This window comes from Rousettus aegyptiacus, unplaced genomic scaffold (genome assembly GCF_014176215.1).
Source record: "Rousettus aegyptiacus isolate mRouAeg1 unplaced genomic scaffold, mRouAeg1.p scaffold_m13_p_2, whole genome shotgun sequence".
NCBI classification, from domain to species: Eukaryota; Metazoa; Chordata; class Mammalia; order Chiroptera; family Pteropodidae; genus Rousettus; species Rousettus aegyptiacus.
This window is the reverse complement of record NW_023416295.1, coordinates 108,869,595-108,884,107: the sequence shown is the minus strand read 5'-3', so window position 1 is coordinate 108,884,107 and position 14,513 is coordinate 108,869,595. Positions and strand designations below refer to the sequence as shown.

The window sequence follows — 14,513 nt, the reverse complement described above, 5'->3', positions numbered from 1 at the left end:
TAATTCCTATTAAAACCTTTCTTACAATGCCTTACTTTAGTATACAGTATAAAATTACATTAAAAGTCTAAATTGTGTATTGTTCCTTCATTTTTTAAAGTGCTTAGTATTTAAAAATTAAATACAAAGTAAAAATTATTTGTAGAAGGAAAAGTAAAAAAATGTGTGTACTAAATGTGAAATGACACTTCATCAATATGCATTAGAAACAGGTAAATGACTAAAGAATAACTAATTTAAAATTTTTAAAATCATCATAAATTATTCAAAATGTTGGCACATTCAAAAAAACTTCTGTCTTGAGATGATTTATCAAATTCTTAACAAACACTATCATCAGGCTATCTTAAGTTTAGATTCTTATAAGAGTCAATATTTTTGATGTTTAAATAAACAATTGTTACAAAGTACTTGCACAATTCTGGTGAACTTTTAAAAGTTATTAACTCTGAAAATAGGTAGTCAAAGGTCTTGAACTTAAAAACAAAAGCAATCACTTATAGTTGTTATTAACCGAAGTCGACCTTTTCCTAATAGGTTGACTTTGCAAGAATATTTCCAGCATATCTAAAATAACTAAAGTGTGCTATTGAGGGAAGTGTCATCTGATAAGCAGCATCCTTCCGAACGCTACAGAATGAAAGTTATTCAGTGTTATCACTAGATTACAAAGAAATTGGTATGTTGAATATGAAAACTTATTCCTTCTATCGAGATATTTATCTTTGTTAATATTCTAATACAAGCCATTCCCATCCAGAGTGGATATTGCTCCAAAGACTATGTATAAGATGGTTATATATTACCCAGGACAGTTTTCCATATAAGAAATGTTATGTATAAAAGAGCAATAAATTACCCAGTTAATCTGCCAAAATGAATCATGGTAGGAACAATAGACATTACTAGTATGAGGCTATGTCTCTCAGTCCTTGAAGTGTCATGCTACATAGTAAAAAGACATTTCTTCTTTTCCCCTGTGGGCCCACCAAATTTCAGTAGTATTCTTCCAAGTACCTTCTATACTGCTTTCTCAATTCTTTGTGCCCCATCCACAAGCCTGAGGTCCCAGTTTATTTCTTCTACACCCCAAAGCATACAAATAATAAAACAAATCTCTCAGTGGAATTAATTTTAGTTGTTTAAACAATTTAAATGAATCTGTTCATACGAAAATGTGGGCTTCTAACATCCACTTTAGAACCTTCTTATAAAAGAAACTTCATTAATCCCCTGAAAGTCCTTAGTAAATTTTTAGGAGATATAAATTAATAAAGAGAAAAAAGCCAGTCAGTATTGAAGAAGGTATTCTTTATCAAGGAGGTTAGCATTCGAGGCAGGCCGTGGTAAGGTCAGATCCTCTAAGCTCTCTCTGTGTTTTCACAGCTTGCACCTTCCTCCATCTACTTCTGAAAATAACTATTATCCAAAAGAGATAAGGTTGTTTTCTTTGTTTTGTTTTGTTTTGTTTTTGTTTATTTGCTTGTTTACCAATTACTGTCATAGCAGCTAATAGAACAAGTGAGTGAGGACTCTACAGGCTGTTTATTATTGGATATTTACAATGCAGGGACTGCTTTATTTAACCTTGACTCTTCATTATTTATTTTCCAACTTCCACATTTGTTTATGTATATGTCATTTTATTTGTAAAATGATGTAGAAGTTTCTTTCAAATAGATTTCAAATAATTATCATTTATTTTTGCATATAGAAAATTAGCATATATGACCCTTAGTAATAGCAAAGTTCATAATTTTAGTTTCCATTCTTTTTACTTTCTCATTTGTTTGTTATGACCCCAGTACTTGTGACTGAAAAACATTCTTATCTGTAATTCCAATGGCAGGCACATAATAATATTCTTTGCTTGATTTATTATAGAAATTTATTAAAATAACTACCAAGTGGTTTAGGTACTAACTCTTCATTATAGAGCTCTATGTACAGCTTTACTATTTATTGAAGGTTTTTTCTATTAATAAAGTCACTAATACATTGGACAATATGACTAAAAAAAATAGGAACTAACAGATCTATAATTAGCCAGATACACATACGCATCGGGCCATCCTTCAGTGAAGCTGTAAAGCTCTTCATCTGTCTTTGAGGTGCTGGAAGATTTAAACCTATTCAAAGCCATACAGTTCTAATGAGAGGAGAGCCACAGAGATTGATGGTTGATTCTAGAGGTGAAGAATCCAGGAGTTTGAGAATGCCATATGTCCTTGTTATTTGCAAGAAAGAACTGAGATAATTTCCTTTAAGTCTACCTAGTTAACGTAATCAGTGTTTCTAATATTCTTACTTGAGGCTCATGCATGTTATTTTTCATCCAGAGTCTTCACTTTCCTCATGCTATTTTATTTCAATTTTCCTCAATGTTTTATGTCTTCGCATGTCCATAGAGAAATGATAAAAGAAGAATGTCTAATCAATCATTAAAATATTAGTTTTGGGAGTTATTTAGTTGACAGAAGAAGTCATTACAATGCTTGGTACCAAATTCTTTCAAGGATTTGGGGTTTTATAGTTAAGAAATTATTTAACTATTTTATGTTATCTGCCTGTATATTTATTTACATTTTAAGATTCATCCTATAATTTTTGTACATGTAAACTCTTAGTATTTAATTGTATTCTACCTTGTTTCAGTAATATCTGAAGAAGAAATCTCTCACTTTATAGTTTTCCTTCCCAAAGGAGAACAAAATTCAAAAATTTAGTACTATATAATTCCATGAGAACATGAGAACATTCAGAGGTATATTAAGATAATGTTTTAAATTCTTATTTGGAATGATAATTGTTATTTCATTATGCACATTTTATATGTAAATTTAGACAATGCAACTTACATTTCTTAGTAAGAATATTTAATATTTTTGGCTCACTTATTCTACAATTACCAGGTTAGAAAATGACCTGTGGGTTTTTTTATATGATAAATGAATGAACAAAAGATCATTTTGTGATCACTCCTTGAAAACACAGCCACTTAATCCACGGAAGTGGGAAAGGTTTCTAGAAGAAAATATTAGCAAGATTAGCATGTACACACAAGTAAAACATAGACCTGTCTCTTTAAAATTGCCGAGACTGACTTACATTGTGGATTGTTTTTAACTAATTCAAGTATAATACAGACTACCTTCCCATAAGTGTTATAATACTTCCAAGTAAATAATGAAATAGAACTTTCACGAGTTAGATATTCTATTTGCTAAAAAACGTTTATTTTCACTATCTCCTTTTCATACTTAAGTTATAGAAGTTTTGTTTCCTATGGTACGCAAATCAGAAAAAAAATAGTAGAATAACAATTACCAATGTTTCTAATATTCTTACTTGACAGATGTTCAGTTTCCTCTAGGCCTCAATTTTTTTTCCAAGACAATTGTGCTTTAGTTCATACTAATTATCTTGCCTGTTTTAGTTGAATGAATATAATGGTACATTATTTAAAGACTCAATGCCCAATCCAATGATCATGAATGGATTTAAAATTTTTAACAAAATGAAGCAAGGCAATTGAATGCTAGTCTAAGAGTTTCTTTCTTCAATAACTTTAGATGTTTGCATGTTGAATTATTGTTAAATATATAATAGTTATGCCCTCAGGAAGCTTACCATTTAAAAGAATCCTGTAAATGTGCTTTGTATTAGAATACATTTGTTTTTGTTATTGTTATTTATAATATTTGTAAAATTAAAATTATCCAAATCTATTTCATGTAGGGTTTGCTAACATAATAATTGCTATTGTTTATGAGCAATTTCTATGTCTTAAATTCTGTATGTAATGATCTCAAGTAATTCTTTCAATCTTTGTAGTAGGGACTCTTATCCTCATTTTACAAATAAAAAACAAAAGATGCTTAGAGCTTTTAAGTAACTGTTCAGGATCATACATCTAGCAAATAGAACAGCCATGATGCTAGCCTAGGTGTGTTTGATTCTGAGATATCACGATATGTGTGTGTGTGTGTGTGTGTGTGTGTGTGTGTGTGTGTGTGTTTAATTCTGAGACATGCTACATGAGATCAATATGAACCTCCTAAATAGACAAAGACTCTTGGTGTTTTATGTACAGAGAATGATTCTAACGGAAAAACTGTTTCTTTTAAATTATTAATTCTCTAGTTATATGGAGCAAAGGAGTGATGATATTTGGGCATAGGTTCAAACTTGCAGAAACTGGAAAATCTTTTGTAGTGCAATTTTTATTGTGGCTTCAATAACAATACATAATATTTGACTGATATATGAAATTCTATGTAAAATAGCATTTTACTTGTCAGTTTTTTGACAGATTCTTGTCATTAATTTTACTTCTGTCTTAAACTATTTTATAAGCAATGGCAAAAATATGAGAATGCAGATAAGAAATATCTGACTAATACGTGAATTCAGGACAAGAAATGTCCTGAAGCATGATAAAGCTTAAGGTTTGTAATGCTCATGTTCTTGTGTTAGCAAATCAAAAGTAATACAGTGTGTTTGTATACTAAATAAATAATGAATCTTTACTTCCAGATACTCTTCATTTTTCTTTAGACGCAAGGAGATTTTTGTCATCCAGTAAGTTACTGTGGTGATGCAGAGCTCTGCTGTGATTATTTTAATCTTGTCAGGTTGTGTGCTCTATTTTTTAAATACATATTTTATTGAGCATTTTGTTGTTTAATGTGCTGTTTTTTTAAAGCCAAAAAAAAACCACAAAAAACAAAAAACTATGTTTTCTACTTACAATGTGTCCTCTTTAATATTGCATGCTATTGATATGGTAAAATGCACATTGTCTCAAAAATGTGCATGTCCTAAGACTTTGCTGTGTTCTCATGTTGTGTTAGCTTTGATAGTAAAATAAGTGTTCATCTAGATTTCTTCACTTGCTTTACGTCCTATTATTACCATAACACAAAGCTGAGTTTGCCATCTGACAGATGGAATCTGGGTTCGCACTACACACAAGCTCATTTCAACTACTGCAGATAATAATCTGTAAGGACCAAGATGACGACATTTCCTGTTCTCTAACTTTGAGGCATTTAGAGTGACACTTTTTATGGAATCTTTACTTCTACCCTAACTACTGGATAGCCAACTGTACATGTTTATAAGCATTCCCTCTGATGCTCAGAAATGCCATTTTTATCCTAGCACAAAAATTGCTTTATACATTCTAAGGCTAGCATAGCAAAATGTCAGCATTAGCTTGGAGCCCAGCAATTGATTGCATGCCCCAGTGATAATCAGTTTCTTCACACAAAGGATGTGAATGGTGGCAGAGAATGAAAATGCATTTGATTTCAAAATCCCAAGTCTACTACAAAGGAGTCAGTCTCCATTAGCCACAATGTTGAATGGGGATAATGCTCCCATCATTCTCATTGACCATGAATAGTACTCAGCACAATTAAAATAGAGGAAGCCAGGCCTATTTCTACTTTAATCACATTTAGCATTTTGGAATATAGTTAATCTCGTTTTACTTTATATTAACTAATTACCAAGTTCCCACTGACAGAATTAGAAGTTTTATGAAAATACATTTTCTTCAAAGGACCTGCTTGATCGGATTCAAACATTTGTCAGAGCAAGACATTGTTGAACTAAAGATTTAAGTGATCACGTCACACATAAAAGATCAATTTCCAACCAGCACTCAAAGCTGACCTCTCAGCATTCCAGACTCACAAGCAGTCTGGTTGAGTAACACTGCTGAATGTCTTTCTTCATCATCATTAAACAGAATGCTTTTACTCGTTTTTTCTTTTGTTTTATGCCATTAGTACCTCAGAGAAAAATGCTTTCATTTTTATAGAACCCTCACTGTCTCTCCTCTATCACCAACTTTTTTCTCCTAGAGTCAGTGATTAGTGTTCTGCTCAGTGAGAGCTTTTATCTTGACAGAGCTAAACTTAATAGTTTGGGTTAATGAGAGCCTTTAGAGAACACCTCTATATAAATTACATTAGTTAAGGTAGATGTGGTCTTCTTCCAAATCTAGTTTCAGAGGTGGCCTTCTAACATCTAATAGGGGAACTTCATTGCTTATCTGCCCCACTAGCTAATACTTCAGGCTGTGAGGATTTTCATCTTAGATGATATTATGTCATCTGTCTCCTCTCCATTAAGTTCTCACTGAGAACTTTGCCCATCTCTTCACACAGCTGTCAGCAGGCTCTTCCTATCTACAGCTTCTTCCCTATTGCCCCTGAGGTAGCTAAGCTTGTGCCCATGGTTTTAATTTAGAATACATGGTCGACAAAATAAAGTGACAGCCAAGAATTTGTTTTTAAATGTGCTAATGTGGAGAGGCTTAGTGATGAGAAAAATTCAACTCCTGCCACCCTGGGAACCTTATCTCATCATTTTGACATCAGCAAGAATGTTGCTTTCCCATATCTATCTAAAAACCCATTTCACCTTGCTTGAGTAAAAGAAATATCACCTGGGCACCCATCAAGTACCAGGCACTGTTCTCGGCACTGGAAATACTATGATGAAAAAGGAAAGGGCATTTCTTCCAGAGAGATGCCATTCAAATAGCTAAGCTCCTTTTAAACCTATTTGTCCTCACAGATATGAGGAGACAGACTGAGAAAGTACTTAGAGTTCACTTACTTACTGATTGTTTTCTTTAAGTAAGAAAGATATTACACTACTCACTTATTGAGGTGGTATGCTTACCTTATAGAGTGAAGTTTTAGTGTCAGCTATATAGTAGCAGCCATAGGTTAAGATAATCAATTTAATTGATACTGTTATTGGTTATTTTATTACTGTTAAGGTTCCCAGGGTGGCAGGAAGAAGGATTTGAAAGAATACTTTTTTAAAGCCTTTAACAAGTAAAAACAATAGGAAGGAACAAAAATTAAGACAACTTTTAAAACTGAGTAATAGAATATCATTGTAAAAGTAGCTGTAAATGTCAGAGTAATTAATGACTTGATGAAATATATAAACTAAAAACTTACACTCAACATTTTACAAAACCTGGAAAGATTAATCAATATGTTTTACCAGAGAGAAAGATTCTTTACAAATTTTTATTTGACTAGGAAGTACATGTAAATATGTACAAATACATATTTTTATATCAAGGCAAAAGAATTTGAGGTTCTTTTCTTTTTATCCTAACTTAACCAATTAAGTAAAACCACAAATTTTCTCAATTCATCCTATGCCACTGGTAATGCTGATTTAAGCTGCTCATCTATATGCTATCATCTATGGCTCTCTATTTGAACTATATTTTAGTTCCCTATAGATTTCAACTAATTGACCTTGAGGGAAAGCTGAGTCTCTGTGACAATATGGTCTTCAATCACCACTGCCAACATAAATAAATGGTTCCTCCCTGGATCTATCAAGAGTAATCTGAGTGGAATTTAAGTTTTTGATAGACTTTTAAAAAATGAACCCAAACATGAAATAATACCCTTTCAGCAAAAAAAGCATAGGATTTAAGACAACTAAGAATCATGTAATAAAAAGTGTTTAGCCTTTTATATAGAAAAGTGGTCAGTTATCTTACTGAAATCTAGACGATTCTAAAATTGATTTCTATACTAATGAACTGAATATGATTTGGCAATGATCTTCACTATCGTAAGTGAATAAAATAAGAATACCATACTAGTCTAAAATGCTTTCTATTTAACAATTTTTAAAGATTTCTTTTAAATCTTAGTAAAAAAAATGTTTTCTATTTGAATTTCTTTGAGTGTCTTCACAGAGCACTTGATTTGAAAATAGCACTCCTTCTGAAATAATACTGTTGACTTTCATGCACATTAATTTCTGTAAATTTGTGTGTGTATCTAACCTAATTTTTCTAAAGGAGTTTAATTATTTCATCAGTGATAAGTCAATTCATTTGTCTCATATTATGTCCCATCTTCATTTCTAATTTCCTGCATTATTGTCAAAATTAATACTTTTCATATTTAAAAATAAAAATTTAAAACCTCAAGGAAAAACAAAATTCAGAACATAGCCAATATTTAAGGGGAAAATGACATCCATGTGATATAAAGCTAAGAATCAAAGCAATTCAATGGAAAGAAACTATAAACAACAAGAAAAAAATCTAATTTTTATTTGAAATAGGTAATTTATTCCCATTTTGGCATAAATTTAAGCTATCCATATAGGTATTTTAAGATTTCAGTTCACACATAACTGTGACATAAGCATAGACTGGACAGTTACATAAATTAGACTATTAGAAGCTTTGATTCTCACATTATGTGAATAAAAGTGTGAAGTACAGATTACATAAAGTGATTGAGTTTAGATAAAGAAAAGGATACAAAAGAAAATAAAGCCAAAACACACCCTACTTCTTTTTTTAAACCTATTTTTTTTTATTACTTAAGTAGAAAAGAGCGACTTTATTGTTCTCATATCTTATTTCCTAGAAAGTATCTAGCAGCTGTTAAATTCTAATATTAGGTGATACGATATGGCTTTCGTTTAGACTCATACTGTTTTTTGATCATACTTACCTAAAGCTTTGAGATAGGACCATATGAGAATTTTGAATTGTTTAATATTTAGCGCAAAACCGATTCAACTCAGTTATTCTCTCATCATCAGAGTACTTATATTTAGCTTACTGTGTATCTTAGTCTGAATTCATCCACAATTGTATACTTAACAATGATTTATTCATTGTCCACGATGAATAAGGTTCTGAGGAACTTGTAGAAAGTTAGGTGTTAATCCTGCCCTTGTCTTCAAGTATTTATGAACCTTAGTGCATGTATCCTTAATGTATGTACTTAAATAGCCATAATACAAGGTGGAAGGTGATGGTGTCACAGAAGAAAAAATTCTTTTCTCTGTAATAGAACAAGGAAAGGTCCATGGAGGAGTTAACATTTGAATCAGCTATTAAGGAAGGAATCGATAGAATCTGCTTGTGAGAAAACACCTGGAATGGTACATACTGAGAGGGAGGGATACCGGGAGAATACTTGGAGTGCAAACAGAGTATATGAAGGGGAGTTATAAGGAATAATATCAGAAATATGGACATGATTAGAAATGTTTTTACATGATTATATGAAAACTTAGTATTTGTGGTCATTATATCAGAGATTTATTTAGCACTTTCAATTGAAAACCAGAAAATAAGACTAGGATTTGATGTCTAGATATTTGTGACCACTCTTTATTCAGGAACCATGATTAAGAAGAATAAAATAGGAAATTTTGCTGCTAATTTAGCACAATCAAGCCTACCCATTTTTGAATAAATTTAAGAGCAAATATTCTTTTAAAAACAACAAAAAAATCTTTCTTTATATTATTTATTATTGAACAGATGAGTAGGAGGAGCTTGATTTATACAAAATAAACTAGAAAAAGTAACTCTTGTACTAATGATAGTAACTAACATTTATATGTTGTTTACCACAGCCAGAGAATTTTCTAAGCATTTTACATATATGGCTTTGATTGACATGTTTTACCCCATTTTCCAAATTAGGAAACTGAGGCACAGAAAGATCAAGTAACTTGTTCAAGATAATATAGCTAGTATTTGTTGGTGCAGATATTTGAAACCATTGGGGACATCATATTTTATAAGGAAATAATTTACAAATATCCACCTAAGTCCAATAGCTAGCTGATTATGGTTTAAAATTAGTGTCTTTAGAGAGATCTTTCAAATGCAAAATAAAATAATAAAAGTAGTAAAATAAAAGTAACTTCCCATAGCATTTTTTACTGAAAAAAAAAAAACCTGACTTTAAAGGAAAAAAAGTATTCAATTAATTATGATTTCTAAATGAGAATAGAGATCGATAAAAAAGCAAGGACACGAATAATAATATGATTCTTTAGCTATTTCTTGCTCATTTATATTTTCACGTGATTATTTGTGTTTAACATTTCTTGGGGATTAACATCTCTTGGGGATTAATGTCTCTTGGGGATTAACATCTCTTGGGGATTTCATCAATGTGAATCAATTCTTTAAATGACATACTGATGGCTGCCCAGAAACTAGCTCTATTTTAGATTTTGGATATTCTAGTAAAAATATTCGCCAGTACAGCCTCAAGTAATCCTGGATCCTCTGGTAAAAGAGAGAATCTTTTAAGTCTAAATATCTTTATATAAGAGGACAATAAGACCGTTATTAAATCAGATGCAGTGTGTTTGAATTTCACCAATCACAAACTGAAAAATGTTCCTTGTTACTGTAAAAATGATCTCCACGCAACTCAAGACTCTCCATATCCACCTCATAGGGAAATTGATTTGTTAATTCGAGTATCACATTTATTTCTATCTTAAGCTAAGTTAATTAGGATTTTTCCAACCAAACCCTCTTCCCACTGCAATTTCTGAGGAACAGCACTGGGTCATCAGGCATCTAAGGAGGCTGGGGTAGTGTGGATCTAGTCCATAATACCTTTTTTTTCTTGCTGGTCTTTGCTAAGGGGTAATTATTTCCAACAGGAATTGTTTCCTAGTCCCCACTGTTGCCATGTCAGAAGTGTGTCCAGACCGTCTAATTCAGACACTGTGTCTTCCTGCCCCCAAACCAGGGCTTCTTCTGATTTAATAGCCCTTTTAGCCATCTCTGTATCCATCTAGAGTTGGGATTTCTCTGTTGCCTTCTTAGAATCACCAGAAGGTGTAGAGGGAAGCCTACAAGTTTATGCACCAAGACTTTGCTCAAGCACTGCAGTTTTATCACTGTGATGCCATGTTTGGTAACGTGATGCTCTACCAGGTTATACCCTAAATGAGAATAGAGGCTGGCTGGGAGATACCTCCTTTAGTTTGGGGACACCTACATCATTAACCAAGAATTCTATCATTCTTCTTGAAAATACTTGCTCCAGCATTCCAACATATTTTACCGGTCCCAGTATTGTAATGAAATACACTTCTTTTCAACTCATGTTTTCTTCATTTGAACATTTGTGACCATTTTCATAATATTCATTACACCACATTTTTCATCTAATTATTTTTTTTCATTCATCCTTTACTTCAAAATTCACATCTTTTTATAAGTAGACTTTACTAAGGAATGCATTAAATTATCCCCAATAATATTTAAAAAGTAAAACTTTTTATAAGTTATGGGTTTTATTGATTTAATTAAACTTTGTGACTTTTGTGTTTTTTGCAGTGCTAAGTTATTGTGCATGATAAACATGTTACTAAAGATTACTCATCTCTGAATTTGTGTGTTGCATAGTCTATTTAGATATCAAAAAATGTTTTAATATTTTTCAAAGTATAAATAACTTGACCAATGAACTGTCACAAAACATATGTCTTAAGTAATTGAAAAGATATGATTTTGTTATGGTTACATATTCATCAAAACTCACTTATGAAACAAGACAGGTAATATAATGTCATTTGCAAAATTTCATTCTTCTTGGTTCAGCACTCTCTATTGGACAAAGAAAATATGTTTTTAAATCTCCATTAACTTTTTTAGAACACTGAATACTATGCAATATATTAAAAAATAACCCATTTTTAATGTAGTGCTCCAAATACCTAACAATATAAAAGAATTCCTTCTTAACCTGAGAGGCTAAAGTATTATTTGGCCCTATTAAGGTTCAAATAATATATAATTAAAAATGAAATAGATTCTAAAATAATGATCATGTGTCAGATAAAGGCATAGCACATTACACATTACTGATTTATATTTTTCTGATTTTAATCTAGAACTCTTTCAGAAAGAGCTGTACCTTCAACTCAATGCATTTAACACAATCTCTGTTGCAGGTTACTTAGTTATAGAAAATCCATCAAGTAAGTTTGTCAAATATCTTTTTTTTTTTTTTGAATATCCACTTTAGACTCACTGATTTGATGAATTTTAATGTGTGGTTCCTTTTTTGTATGTTTGTTAGAAAAACCTCTAAGCTGGATATAAATCATAAAAGCATGACTAATTGCATGGTAACTGGAGAAATGCTTTCTCTCTCTCTGGGGCGAAGCCTGCATGTCTGTATTTTAGCTTGGGAAGTAATACGGGGATATTTAAACTCCTTGGGGTTTAAAAACCATGTCATTATGAGAATGAGGTCACTGCAATATTTTATATCTTCTAAAACCTTATAACGTATAAAATGCTTTCTGTATGACAAAGAGGTATTATGCGCTTTAGGATTCAATGATAACTTTACATTTACTTGAAAAACTTTCCTCATTAAAATGTTAAATCATTCATTTAAAGTCACTTAAAAATTGAAGGAATTTTGTACCATGAATACAAAGGAAGGAAACTTTACAAAGGGGAAAAATTAATTTTGTAAGTGTGACAGAGTCACTTAAAAAGGCTGGGTGGTTTATGGGGTTTGAAATGTCCGTTGTTCTGTAACTTGTTCACCAGTGCCAATGTGAAAGTGAAAGAACTCAATCTAATGTGACTCCATTTTATACCTTTCTTTGCTTGGAGGCCGATAAGCAAGAAATCTTTCCTGCAACATGTTGAAGAGCTTTGCACAAACAACAACCTAAAGTTTCAAGAAGAATTTTCGGTATGTTACTAGCAGTTGTCACAACATTGCCAGACCTCCAGTCGTTTCATGTGTCACATTTCATGTCCATTTTAAGCATGCAAGGCCATGAAGGACACTGGCCTTGATAATCAATACCCAATTACCAGGTTGATTGTTTGGATAGTAATGTGAGACTGGGCGGCCTCTGGTGCAACCTGAACAAAATTACTCACCTGCTGTGTCAGGAAAAGGTGCACTTCTTCAGACCTCCCTGGGAATAGCATCCTGGCCTGGTTTCGTACTGCTCTTTCATCCAGATGTAGATGCAAATCTATAATGTTGTATTTCTTAAGTTTTGTTTGGGTACAAGGCTTGGGTTATACTATATATGTAGTTTTATAGTTGAATAATTATTTTAGATATAAACACTAAATAATTCCAAGTTATATTTGCCTGCTTAGTTTGTTAGCGCTACAGATGAACCTGACAGCAGAACTTAATATTTTGAGAAACTATAAAAATAATTTTATTTTTATAACTGTCCAAAAATTTAAAAAATGATAAGTAATCTCCATGTTTTACAAGGCCTGATTTTAACTTGCTGTGGAATAAATGCTATTTTATGTTCTAGAGAATATGTAAAATTAAGAACCTATCATGCAAAAACTACTCAAAAGTTAAGAATGATTTTGTTGCTTTTAACGTTTTGCATATTTATAAATTGAAAGTATTTTAAAACGTAAGATAGATATCATATCTTCAAATTATTTTGACTTGTAAGCATCTTTCTTAACTTAGATGATTATTTTGTATTATGAAAATAAAACAGATTTTATTAAATGTCACCAAAACTTTATTTTTTTCGTGAAATTCTTAGTGTGTGAATTTATGAAACAAAGAATTGAACAACTGGCTTGAATAATTCAAGATTATAATATTTCAGTCTCTTAGGGAATAATAACAAAAATATGAGAAGATTAATGGTATTTCCCACAGCTTTTTGGTTATGCTTCTTAAATAATATTGGTCTGGACTTAACAAAATCAGTGATACTATAAAACTCTTCTTAGTATTTACAAAGAGAGAACTCTGAAGTTTTCAGAAGCAGAATTTCACTAGCATAGGAGCAAATAAAATCTCATTATGCATGACAGAGTAGATAAGTTTTATTAGCAATAACATTTTCACAGATATTACATTGAGAAATTTTCTAGTTTAAATTTTTGGAGATCATGATTTTAAGAACCTGGGTTTTGTTATATAAGTATAGGTTTTGTGTATATATTATATAAATGTATATAAATATAAAAGGGGCTTCTTTTACAAAAATGTTTTTATTCTAATGCTATAAGTTTTTTAAAGCAAAATTGTGTTTTAATAAACAAATGCATATTTGATGCATATATTTGATAAAACTTATAATTCAGGTTATATTCACTTATTATATTTTAAATATTTATGATCTCTTACTATGTGATAGGCATTGTATCTGATACATTGATATATATCAACTCAACACTTAATAGCTAAGAGACCTTTGGAAAATCACTTAAATTCTCTGTGCCTCAATGTCCTCATTTCTAAAATAATAGAAATTGTTATTATAATTTCTACCTCACTGAATTTCAAATACTAAAATGATTGAATAAGTATAATACTAAGAATAGTGGCTGATACAATTGTTAACTATTATAATGATAATTCTTACCAGAAAGATGCTCATATTATAGGAATTGCAGACACGTATAAAAAAAATTACACATGCTCTATATTATGATAAAAAAATGAGTTCATAAAAAAGTGATGATCAGCTCTGTTTGGATAGCAGTCAGAAAAGACTTTACAAAAAGGTAACCTTTGAGGTTAACTTTAGGAAGAGCTGAAGCCCAATGAGTAGAAAAAGGAGCAAGAAAAGTATTCTAGAGAGAGGGAATGAATGCAAAAGCATAAGGATGCAAAATAGTCCAATTCATCTTTGATCCACTAAAAAGAAGGAACAGGAGGAGAAATAGC

General features: G+C 31.3%; 1 protein-coding gene across 1 annotated transcript in view; it reads left to right on the top strand.

Annotated features, from left to right (window-relative positions):
• PTPRQ (protein tyrosine phosphatase receptor type Q) overlaps positions 1 to 14,513 on the top strand; it is a 165,738-nt gene that overhangs the window by 131,489 nt on the left and 19,736 nt on the right. Inside the window, exons 36-37 of the mRNA XM_016132460.2 lie at positions 11,782 to 11,808; positions 12,458 to 12,539. Of these exons, the coding sequence (XP_015987946.2) occupies positions 11,782 to 11,808; positions 12,458 to 12,539 (109 nt within the window). The remainder of the gene's footprint in view (positions 1 to 11,781; positions 11,809 to 12,457; positions 12,540 to 14,513) is intronic.